General features: G+C 37.6%; 1 protein-coding gene across 2 annotated transcripts in view; it reads left to right on the forward strand.

The window, feature by feature from the left end:
• The first annotated feature begins 3,107 nt into the window (after nucleotides 1-3,107).
• The window catches only part of HEPH (hephaestin), a 135,661-nt gene continuing 126,356 nt past the window's right edge, over nucleotides 3,108-12,412 (forward strand). The window contains exons 1-3 of one of the 2 annotated variants that reach the window (XM_070289966.1): nucleotides 3,108-3,483; nucleotides 9,219-9,424; nucleotides 11,408-11,652. In XM_070289966.1, the coding sequence (XP_070146067.1) occupies nucleotides 3,454-3,483; nucleotides 9,219-9,424; nucleotides 11,408-11,652 (481 nt within the window). In that variant the 5' untranslated portion in view covers nucleotides 3,108-3,453. The remainder of the gene's footprint in view (nucleotides 3,484-9,218; nucleotides 9,425-11,407; nucleotides 11,653-12,412) is intronic. The other variant, XM_070289967.1, reaches the window with a different exon arrangement.

Consider the following 12,412-nt stretch of genomic DNA (forward strand, 5'->3'; position numbering starts at 1 on the left):
AGAAATACTAATACACTCAAATATTGCCACCCTTATGGCAGCAAGAGAAGATGAACTAAAGAGCCTCTTGATGAAAGTGAAAGAGAAGACTGAAAAAGCTGGCTTAAAACTCACCATTCAAAAAATAAAGATCATGGCTTCTGGTCACATCACAAGTAGATGGGGAAACAATGGAAACAGTGACAGACTTTCTTTTCTTGGGCTCAAAAATCACTGCAGATGGTGACTGCAGCCATGAAATTAAAAGACCTTTGGTCCTTAGAAGAAAAGCTATAACAAACCTAGACAGCATATTAAAAAGCAGAGACATCACTTTGCTGAAAAAGCTATGACAAACCTAGACAGTGTATTAAAAAGCAGAGACATCATTTTGCTGAAAAAAGTCTGTCTAGTCAAAGTTATGGTTTTTCCAGTAGTCATGTATGGATGTGAGAGGTAGACCATAAAGAAAGGTAAGCACCAAGGAATTGATGGTTTTGAACTGTGGTGTTGGAGGAGACTCATGAGAGTCCCTTGGACTGCAAAAGATCAAACCAGTCAATCCCTAAAGGAAATCACTTCTGAATATTCATTGGAGGGACTGAGGCTGAAGCTGAAGCTCCAATACTTTGGCTACCTGATGCGAAGAACTGACTCATTGGAAAAGACTCTGATGTTGGGAAAGATTGAAGGCAGAAGGAGAAGGAGACAACAGAGTATCTGATGGTTGGATGGCATCACTGGCTCGATGGACATGAGTTTGAGCAAGATCTGGGAGTTGATGATGGACAGGGAACTCTGAGGTGCTGCAGTCCATGGGGTCACAAAACATTGGACATGACTGAGCTACTGAACTGAAGTTTTTATTTCAGTCCTCATAAAAACTCTGTGAAATAATGCCATTATCTCCATTTTGGAAACACAAAACTGAAGTTTAGAAGACTTAGATGACTTTTTCAAGGTTACAGAATCAGGACATGTCAGAATTGGGATTTAAATCTAGTTTCTACACTCTTAACAATGTTTTCATATTGTAAATGTGTATATTGCAGGGGATTCAAACTGAAACTCATGGGCCAAATTTGGTCTGCTGCTTGTTTTTGTAAATTACCTTTTATTGGTATATAGATATACCCAATGTACTATAATGGCCTATTTTAATGACTGTATGTTTTGCACATAAATTATTTACAAACTAGAGTTTTACTGAAATAGTTTACCAATTTCTGGTCTATAGGTATCAACTTAAACCCATTTAAGGGGATCCTTGCGGAAAGGCACTAAAAATATGCCCAGGATTTGCATATGTTGGTACTGGGTGTCCTTTCAGTGAACTGCTGAATGAATAATATAGGCTCAGAAATCTGGCCTAGCTGGCTTCCTGCAGCCTTCACTGTGTTGACTCAAGCATATCTATAAGATCTGTTTATTGTTATCATTTGTGAGTCAGAACACAGGCCTTATCCTTATCCCTCCCTCTCATAAATGCCTTAAAGCCTGGACTTGGATCCCAGCTTAATGGGTTTGATCTCCACCTTCCCACCTCTAGCTTCAAGGTCCACATTTGTGCTAAGTGGGGAAGAGGCAGATAGTCCTAGGGCCTGTTGTTACCTGATCCAGCTTCCCTTGATCATTTCTAAAGGAGCTGAATAAATGGTGGTTCCTCCCTTCTCCCTACTGGTGCTTCTACTTGGCTTAGCCTGAGATGCAGTCTGTAGGGGTAGCTCCTACATGTATAGGCACCTTTAAGCACCTCCAGTGTTTTATGACCCAGACTTTGCCCCACTGCCTCAGTCTTTGAAACTCCTCCTCCCTGGACCCTGCTCCAGATACTTTAAATTCGAGAGAGAGGAAAAAAAATAATAATAATGTGTCAAGACTGCCTGGGAAACAGCACCTGCTCCTAGCCAAGATCACCTCATCACAAGTAAGGATACTAGATGGTGGAACTGCCATCATGCCTGTTTCCTTCCTATAGCTGATTCTGATGGGTAGATATAATCCTTCCCCAAAAGACATGGAGTTCTCCACAAATTACTCTGCACCCACTCTTTTCTTACACTTTGCATGTTTAAAACCTCTTTTGCTTCTACTCTTAATATCAAGAATGTGATTTCTTCATGGAATCCTAGATATGTATATTTATAGGGCTGAGAGGGTCTATATCTCGTTTAAGGCTCTCAGTGTACAAATGGAAAGACTTAGGCACAAAGAAAAGAAAGTCCTGTACCAAGGCCACGTAGCTGATTACTTCAAGAGCAAGCTAGGGAAGGAACTTGGGTCACTTGACTCAGGCTAGTGATTTTTCACTACCCTCTCTTTCTAGCAAGAACAAAGATGGCCTTTGCTTTTAAACAAATTCAAAATCCAGCTTCACTCAGAGATTTTGGGACACATTTTGATGTTTCTTAGTTCCATTAAAAAAATTAATATTTCCAATTCTTCTGGGTCTTCTTAGGTTTTAGGGTGCTGATCTATGTTAATCCAAGCTATCTACTAGCTGCATCCAGTCTCCACAATGAAAAATATGAGTAATATGACCCTGGGAGTCCACTCAAGAAGTGGTAGAGTTAATGTACATTTTTTTTTTAATCTAGCAGTAACTGGTGGACAGCAGGCACTCAATAACTGTGAAATCACTTCCCTCATTGCAAAAGGGCTTTCTGGGTTTCTCCATTAAGTAGCAGAGTGTGGTAGTGTAGTGGCTAAGAAACTAGACAGACCTACTACAATTCCCCCCTCTTATTAACGGTGTGACTTTGAATGGTTACTTTCCCTCTCAGAGTCTGCTTTTCTTCAGTTGTAAAATATGAATTAGCATATGCTTTTCATAGAATAATTGTGAATTTTAAATGAGAATATATGTAAAGTGATTAACATAGGGACTAGCATGTAGAAAGCTCTTTGTTTTATTACTAGTTTTTATTTTTCTCTACTACCAAGCAACGATGGTCTCAGAATAATAGTAGGGCTGATAACTGTGCTTCACAACAAGACAAAGTGTTGAGGATGGGAGCTCTTCTCACATCTCATAACCCTTGCAGTGGGCCCTATTTCTTAAAGGGAAGTATTGGAATCTTTCTGTGAGGTTTCACCAGCTTCACTGACAGTGCATTTCCTCCTCCCTCTCAGCAAATAGCAACCAGCAAGCTGAGATAACAGAAGTGCAACCCACCCTCTTGTAATTCCTCCAGAAATCCTAACCAGGATTTGGAAAACACCCGGATATAGTTAAAGAACCATACCGGGTTTTGTACCAAACCAGGTCCGGAACAAGACATTCCAGTATATTAGTTTCTGGAAAAGAGGGCAACCAGAACTGCTCCAGCCTCCATTCACTCCTTCCCAGTAACACCAGCCAATTGGAGCCCTGGACTTTGTTTATGAGAAAGGCCTTGTAACCCAGGATACTAACTGAGCAGGGCTGGCAGACTCATGCTCGGGTCTGCAGTTTAGCCTCAGTAGGCCGCTGACATGAATATGGAAGAGTTTTCTCCAGCAAAGGTAAGCTTCCTCCTCCCCTTTCTAAACCCTACCTCCTTTTCTTTGAAACAAAAGACAAAACTTTATATTCAGCTTGGTTTAGAGAAATCCTGGGCCCACAGGGAGAGAAAGTCAGTGGCTGAGAAGGAGGAAGCACGGCTGAATGTGCAGGAAAGTTAAAATGTAAAATATGCTCTCTTTGTTCCTCTCATCAAAATGGCCAGGGACATTGCTCAGCTGTTTCAGAGATGATCCTGGAGTTGTAGAGAGTAGTTAATTTTCCTGTTAAAATAGTATGCTCGTTTATTGGTCTCAGTTTATGGGGTTTATTGAGGTGATGGAACACTTAAAAGCAACTACTTACTTTCATACTTTGAGATCCAGATTGGCACAGAGTAAGACAGTAAATGATAGCTGAGCTAAGCTATCAGCTTAAAATCTAAATTGTTTCTCACACTTAGTGCCTAAGTAGAAGAAATGTTTTTGAAAATATGGGTTCAAATTATGGCCTTGCCAGTAACTGGTTGCTTGGGTTTAAGCAAACCCCTTTATCTCTCTGGTCTCCGTTTTCTATATGTCATGTCAAGGGGTTGAAAAAGTATAGTTTCTGGAAATTTTTATGGATGTATGAATCCATTAATGCATTAAGACTTTTACTAATCATTTATTGTATTCTAAGCCCTTTGAAAGGGGGTCATACATCTATTATTTTGTTTGATCCTCAAAACAATTTGTGAAATATTATCCATAATTCTAGATGAGAAAACAGGCAAAATAGGTGAAACTGACTTGTTGAAAGACACGTAGCTATTATAGGCAAAAAAATAATTTCAACCCAGGTTTTATAATTTCATATCGGTATACTTTCTATTATACCACAACTAGGGTATGAGGAAATAAAGAAAAACCCCTAATATAAATGCACATATGTAGTGAAATCATATTGTCCCAGGAAAAGCACAATGATGATATACATGATTGTCAGGCTAAAGGATCTTAAGTTCTAGTACTAGCTTTTAGAACTTAGAGACTTAGAGTCTCTCCCTCTGGGCCTCAATTTCCCCACTTCTGACACAGTAGAATACAACGACAATGATTAAAAATAATGTAAATTGTACTTGTGCTATATGGAGTCTTTTGAGGCTCTCAACACTCTCTTGATTTTCCCTTCTAGTAAAAAAAAGTCCCATACTGCCTAAAGGTGAGGAAATCCCCTATTTTGAGTCACAAGGTGAAGAAAAAGCCACAAAAACATTAAGAAAGTAGAAGACCAAAAGGTCAATCTTGATAGAGGGTTCTATTAATAAAACTGCTGAAATTGGAGACAAAACCTCTAGGATAGCTCAGCATTTGTGTTCAGTTGAGTGATCCTTTGCCCAGGATATGCTTGTCCAGGCCAGTATACTCCAACTGAGCAAGAAAAGAACATTATCACATTAAAGGAACAATTAGAAAATTCTAGGAAAAACAGTGATACAAATTGTGGATAAAGGGAACCAAGCCCAGGTAACATTGGTATAACAGGAAAGTAAGGTTTGTTTAGTCTCAGTGTATATTAACTAAATTATGTCTAATTCAAAGTATCCCAGAAATTCTTTCTCTTTCTCCCTCCCATCCTTTGAGCACCTCTTCCTTCTGTCCTCCTTTTTAACTTTCCTCCAGGATTCTTCCTCATATTATTTCATTTCCCCTTTCCCTTTTTACCTTTCCCTTTTTATTTTTCCTCCTCAGTCTGGCCTTTCTATAAGATCTCCTCCTGTGGGCTCAACTGATTAAAAATAGCGCTCCCCAAATGAATAATTTATGTAGGGCTTCCAAATCCTTCATCTCATTTGATTTTCATAGCAAACTAATCAGGAGGCCAAACCAGAGATTATCTCCATTTAAGAAATGAGAAAACTCAGGTTCAAGAAACTAAGTGACTTGTTCCATGTTATACAACTAGTAAATGATGATTCCAGAATTAGAATCTAATTTTTTCTGAGTCTAGAGTCTTTCAATTTTACTATGAAATATACAAGTGATTCTGAAAGAATGTTATGGGTTCTCCCTTTCTTTTGTTTCATGATAATAAACCTAATTTTAAAACAACAATAGTAATAGCAACAACAAATGCATCTTTAGGAATAAAATAGGAAGTTAGTGACTAGAGGAAATGAGAAATTATATTTATCAGATACCTACTAAGTCCCTGTGCTGTTTCTTTCAAACACATTTGAAAACAGTACTCAAACCTGAGTTTATCTGATTCAAAAGTTCTGGTTCTTTTCATTATATCATTTTGCTTCCAAAGAAACTAATCTCAGCTATATACATGTGCCTGTATGCTTACAGTGTGCTATTGTATATAGGAACTTATGAATGTGTTTGTGTTATGGATATCCATAAAATGTTAAAGCTTTGTGAGCCTGGCAATTTTCATGTCTAAACCTATTTCCTTATCTGTAATAATCATAGCCACTAATGCCTTTTGGTCTTTTACTGGTGCACTTAAATATTTATTTGTGTTCTATTCACTTACAGATCTTATTTCATTTAATCCTCACAACTACCCTGAGAAGTAGTAAATAATATTAATTCCATTTAAGATGAAAACACAAGGGCCAGAGAAGTAGAGCAGTTTATCAAGTTACACAGCTAGGAAAAGTGAAGCCAGGGTTTGTTTAGGTAGTCTGATTCCAAAGCCTGTGTCTTCAATGTAAAATGTATCTGCAGGGCTCCCATCAAAGTATCTTTCAATAGATACACAAAAACTTCTAAGATACTACATCCACTCTCAAGGAATTTATAGTTCAAGCTGGTAAATAAAGACAGTTCATGAGGCAGCTTATGAGACAAAAGTAATAATAATACAAAGTCTGATTTCATGCAATTTTATGCTATTTAGAGTAAGTAGTTCTTCAGAGGACAGTGATATGAAGAGGCTACAGGGGGTCTTCTGGAGCAGATAAGATTTAAGTTAGCCCTTAGAGTTGAAATATATGATGTGTGGGAGACAGTAAAGATAAATTAACAAACTGTCACCAGGAGGGAGAAAGAAGAGGAAGGAAACCAACAGTTATAGTTTGTTATATTCTAAATACTAATTGTCCTGGGGCCTTTTCATGTAAGTTTTCTAAATTACTTCTCCAAAGCTTATAGTATTATGTATATTTTATAGATAAGAAAACAGGTTCAGAGTGCCTAAGTATTACCCAAGTCTACACAACTGGTCAGCAGGAAAGCCAGGTTTTAGAAGAATCCAAGGCAGCGTGCTTAGTCACTTCAGTCATGTCCGACTACCTGCAATCCCATGGACCGTGGCCCACCAGGCTCCTCTGTCCATGGGATTCTCCAGGCAAGGCAGGTTCTCCCCCATATAAAGGGCTTCTTCCAAATGTCATATGAAAACTGGGAGGGGTTGTTACACACTTGTGCCACTGGTTTGTGTGGAAGTGTTTGAGAATTTTTAGAGAGGTCCGTAGTTCTATTTATCAATCAGGGTAAATATCTGGGCATTTCCTATCCACATGTGAGTCTGTGCATATTTTTTACTTTCTGTTTTCAATTAAAGTCCCTAATATCATGTGGTTAGGTTGAAGATTTAGTGAAATAATTTGTGTAAGAACTGAGCACCATGTTTATTGTATAGTAATTACTCCATGAATGATAGTTACCATCATTATTATCATCATCATGAATGATACTTATTAGATGTATCTTTGCCTATATAAATATATATGTCTATCTCTGGAAGTGATCATAACTACATGTGATTGCTTATTTCAGAGTATATGGGGTATTCTCAGATATGACAATAGCTATAAACACAAAGAAGCATACCTTGGAGATATTGCAGGTTCAGTTCCAGACTTCTGTAGTAAAGTTCATGTTGTAATAAATCTTCATACTTTTTTAAAAATTTTTAATGCATATAAAAGTTATGTTTATGCTATACTGTCATCAATTAAGTGTATAATAGTATTATGTCTTTTAAAATGTACATATATCAATTTTAAAATATTATTGCTAAAAAGTGCTAAACATCACCTGACAATGCAGAACTGCCACAAACCTTCAGTTTGTAAAAAACATGATGTCTGTGAAGTGAATTAAAATGAAGCATAATAAAGCAAGATATGTCTGCAAATGTTCTCTGTGCATGTGCAAATATATTTTGTGAAAAGTAGTATAGTGTGGTAATTAACATGAAACTAATATAATATTGTCAATCACTTATACTTCAGAAAAAGAAAAGCATAAACACTGAACCCATACTCCTTTTACCACACAAGCCAACTCTGCTGATTGTTAACTATGGGAACTTTGATAAATTACCTCATATCTCGGTTTTATAGTTCTTTCTAATAATATGGGGATAATAAAGATATTTGCTTCATAGTACATTTGTGAGGATTGAATGATTTAATCTATAAAACATTTTAAACAATGTCTGACATATACACACATTATAAATATTGACTTATTATTTTAAATTGAAGTATAGTTGATTTTCAATATTGTGTTAATTTCTGGTATATACCAAAGTGATTCAGAAATATATATATTCTTTTTCAGATTTTTTCCATTATAGGTTATTATTATTATGACAGTGACTAAGGCTCTATGTGACACTGTGGAACTAATGTGGATGCAAGAATGTGTGTCTCTGCTCTTAAATAAGACTGCATGTGTCTATGTATATGCAAGTATATGTATATTTGTGTATATGTTATGTTGTTTGTGTTTCTTGGATTCACTGTGTCTGTGGTATGACTGAGTGTTTCATATCAGCACCAAGAAGTCTAACTGCCATGTTGATGTATCAGAATGAAGGACTAGAGGCTTAGTTCCAACTCTGAGTCAAGATTGGACACATTAGATGGATTTGTGCATTGCAAAGAACCAGCAAAGAACATTTCTTCTGATAAATGTGCTAAGTTCACAGTTCAGTTTATTTTCATAGACTGAACACATCCATGTAATCAATAGTTAAATTCCGAAACAGAACATTACCTAAAAGCCTTCCTCTTCTTCCCTACCAGCCAGTGATTCCCTACCTCAAAGGCAAACATTATCCTAGCTTCTAACAGCATAGATTGGCTTTGCCTATTTTGTACCTTACAAAAATGAAATCATATAATATTTACTTCTGTGTCTGGTTTCTTTCTGCAATATTATATTTGTGAGAGGCATCTATATTTTCATGTAGTGTTAGTTTGCTCATTACTATTGCTATACAGAATTTCATTATATAAATAAAATACAATTTGCTCATCCATTATAGTGTCGTAGGCATGTTGGCTGTTTCCAGTTTGCATCTATGAACATTATAGTAAATGATTTTTGCTGAATTCTCATTTGTTTTTAAACACAGTTTATAGGGGACGGAAAGTGATAATGATGAAAATAGAGACACAGGGAGAATTAGTGACTTCACTTGGGTACTGAGTAACAGTGACTCAATTAGGTTACTGATGCTTGTTTCCTAATTTGAGGGCCAGAGTATATTCTTCTTTCTACACTGCTGAAGAAAATGAACTCATATTTTTCTTCTGAAGAAAGCGATACCTTAAAAAAGTCAGTCCCAGTGACTTTTAACTTTACCTTCCAAAGTCCAATGTGTAGAGATCCTTGAACACTTGTTGAAAGGAATCAGGTAAGGCAGAGATTCTAGGCTAGTCAGTTTTTATGTTCTCAGTCACTCAGTCTAGGTCTTGCCTCTTTACTTTTCCAGATACATTCAAAGTCCCTTTGTTCTCTTTCTTCCTTACCAGAAGTTATTCATTTGCCTGTTTCCCAGAGTAACGTGGGCCATGGAGTCAGGCCATCTCCTCTGGGCTCTGCTGTTCATGCAACCTCTGTGGCCCCAACTGACTGATGGGACTACTAGAGTCTACTACTTGGGGATCCAGGATGTGCAGTGGAACTATGCTCCTAAGGGAAGGAATATCATCACGAACCAGCCTCTGGAAAGTGACATGTAGGTTTAATCTCTTGTGGAATTAGAGATGGAGTTAGGGAGGGGCGCCCTTGAGGTCAGTAGGTAGCTCTTGAGGACCTTTTCCCAGGGTATGGTTGCAGTCAGCTCCAGATCTCTCTGGGCCATAATCCCAGTGGTGCATTTCCTGAGAAACAACTAATTGACTCAGGAGCCAGCATCTCATATGGAGTCTGCTTTTCCAGACTGAGATCCCTCAGCATTTTTAGGGTCTTAAAGGTCATTCCATATTGCCTTGATTCTAAGGTGATATTCGCAATGCTGTTTTAATAATAGGTGTTTAGCTTTTAAACAGGAAAGAAACATGAAATATATACAGTGTTTGTAAGATGTGTGTGGTGTATGTATGTATGCTGCAAATAGTTCAGTGGAACTATACTGATTTAAGATATATGAAAATGTGAAAAAATAAGATCAGCCTTAGAATCAAGGAAAGAACAGTAATAGCTATCACTTATATAACATTTTGTGACAGGCACCATATTAGAAATTTATATACTTTGTCTCACCTAATTCTTATAGAAACTAGAAGGTGAATATGAATATTCTTATCTTATAGATGAGAAAACTGAGGCTCAGGGAGATCAAATGACTTCCCCAAGTACAACAGTAAATGGAAAATTTAGGATTTGAACCTGGGTAATGTGGATACAAAGTTGGTACTCCTCTCACCATTCAGCCTCTCATAGATCCTACAGGAGTAAATTTTTTTGATCTTAGAGCTCTGCATGCATTCCACAAATATCAGCTGAAAAAAATTAATGTGTTAAAAAATCTTTTGTGATCATGAATCATGATGTCTCTCCAAAGCATCAGAGTTTTCCAAAGTTGACGGTAACATCTCAGAGTTCTATAGGAAGAATTTGAGTAAGAAAAAGCCATCCTTTTTTTTTGAAAAACCATCTTTCTAATTATCTAGTTTTGGAGTCACAGAATCTGGATTAAAAGTATCCTTGAGGGATAACTTTGTTATCCCTCATATCCAATATTTGAAGTAATAGATAACATTGTGTTTTTTTTTAACTATTTTCCAAGCATTTTTCTAAACTCTTTATGTATTTTAATTACTTAGTCACCAGTAACAGCTGGTACCATGATTACCTCCATCTTACAGATGGAGAAATTATACTCAGAGAAGTTAAGTAAACTGTTAAAAGTCCTACAGATTTGAAAATAGCAATGCATGCATGCAAAGTCACTTCAGTCATGTCTGACTCTTTGTGATCCTATGGAGTGTGGCCCACCAGGCTCCTCTGTCTGGGGAGATTCTCCAGGCAAGAATATGGGAGTGGGTTGCCATGCCCTTCTCCAGGGGAAATGGCAATATTGACATTTAATTGAAACTTCCTGGCTCCAGAGTTTATGATCTTAACCATTATGCTATACGACTTCCAGTATATAGCAGGACAACACTAAGTCAAGCCAACTGGATAGGAAGTTGAGCACTTAAAAAGGGTCTGTTCATACTTGGTTGCCTCCCCACTACTATATATTAGGCTGTAGTGAGTGAATCTGCCTATTTTACAGGTTGTGTGCATGAGTGGTAAGTTGCTTCAGTCATGTCTGACTCTTTGCGACCCTATGGATTATAATCCGCCAGGCTCCTCAGTCCATGGGATTCTCCAGGCAAGAATACTGGAGTGTGTTGTCATGCTCTTCTAAAGGGGATCTTCTCAACCCTGGATTGAACCCGCATCTCTTATGTCTCCTGTATTGGCAGGCGGGTTCTTTACCACTGTCCTACCTGAGGAGCCGATTTTGTAGGTTAAAAGTGCATATCGGCAAATTCATACACTCTAAGTTAATACTTCTCATTGTCTATCAGATCCTAGCCTAAGGCTTTCATATTTTGATCAGTACAGTCCCATTTCTTCTTATTTTGCCCTAAACAAAAATGGTCACTTTTTGATCAGCTTCCTCTAGAAGAAAGGCAAAAATGTGAGTCTCTCTTTCCTTCCTTCCCAGAGTAGCTGCTAGCTTCTTGAAGTCTGACAAGAACCGAATAGGGAACAGCTACAAGAAGACCATCTACAAGGAATACAAGGATAACTCATACATGGAGGAAATGGTTCAGCCAGCCTGGTTGGGCTTCCTGGGGCCAGTGTTGAGGGCTGAGGTGGGAGATGTCATCCTTATCCACTTGAAGAATTTTGCCACTCGTCCTTATACCATCCATCCCCATGGTGTATTCTATGAAAAGGACTCAGAAGGTAAAATATCCCATCCTTTCTTTCTCCTACCTGCAACAAACATCACTTTTTCTTTACTGTCTTATGAGAGAGAGAGAGAAGTTGGGAATGAAGATAGTCTTCTTTTTTGAACTGAAGCGGCAGTTACTCTCCCCAGGGAAAATATGTGTACCATTATCAGCTCTGCTATTCATACACTGTGTAACTTTGGGCAAGTCACTGCCCGTCTCTAAATCTCAATTGTTCATTAAAAATGTAGTGATTCAATTTACCTTTTATCACAAAAAAATTGCTTAAATGGAATTCCCATAAAATATTTGACTGTTTTGAAAATAGAGGAGTGTTCTGTGAATTTTCTTCTTAAGAGGAAGATTGGTTTACTCATCCATAGCTCCCACTATCCCAGGCCCAACAGTTTATAATACTGACACAGCGGTGAGTGAGGAATAGAGAAGTCAGAAGGTCCTAACTTGATTAACTCCCCATATCACCTTGGGCAAATTATTTTCCCTATGTTTTCTCTTTCATAAGTAGCCCATTTGATAATTGAGCTGCCTTCAGACTGAAATTCTGTGGTTGTCTTCTTTTTGTTTTCTAAAATGAGTGCTCAGAGGTAGGGAATTTTTATTTTCTCTTTCCTCCATGTCATTGGCTTTGCACTGGAGCATTACTAGGTTAAGCTGTATAGTACTTTCAATGGCCATATCTCCTTCCCCAAGGGCTGCTACCTTTTTAACCTGCTGTTGGTTTGAAGTCTAGGGTTCTTGACTAGATATTACCT

The sequence above is a fragment of the Ovis canadensis genome, chromosome X, assembly GCF_042477335.2.
Source record: "Ovis canadensis isolate MfBH-ARS-UI-01 breed Bighorn chromosome X, ARS-UI_OviCan_v2, whole genome shotgun sequence".
NCBI lineage: Eukaryota > Metazoa > Chordata > Mammalia > Artiodactyla > Bovidae > Ovis > Ovis canadensis.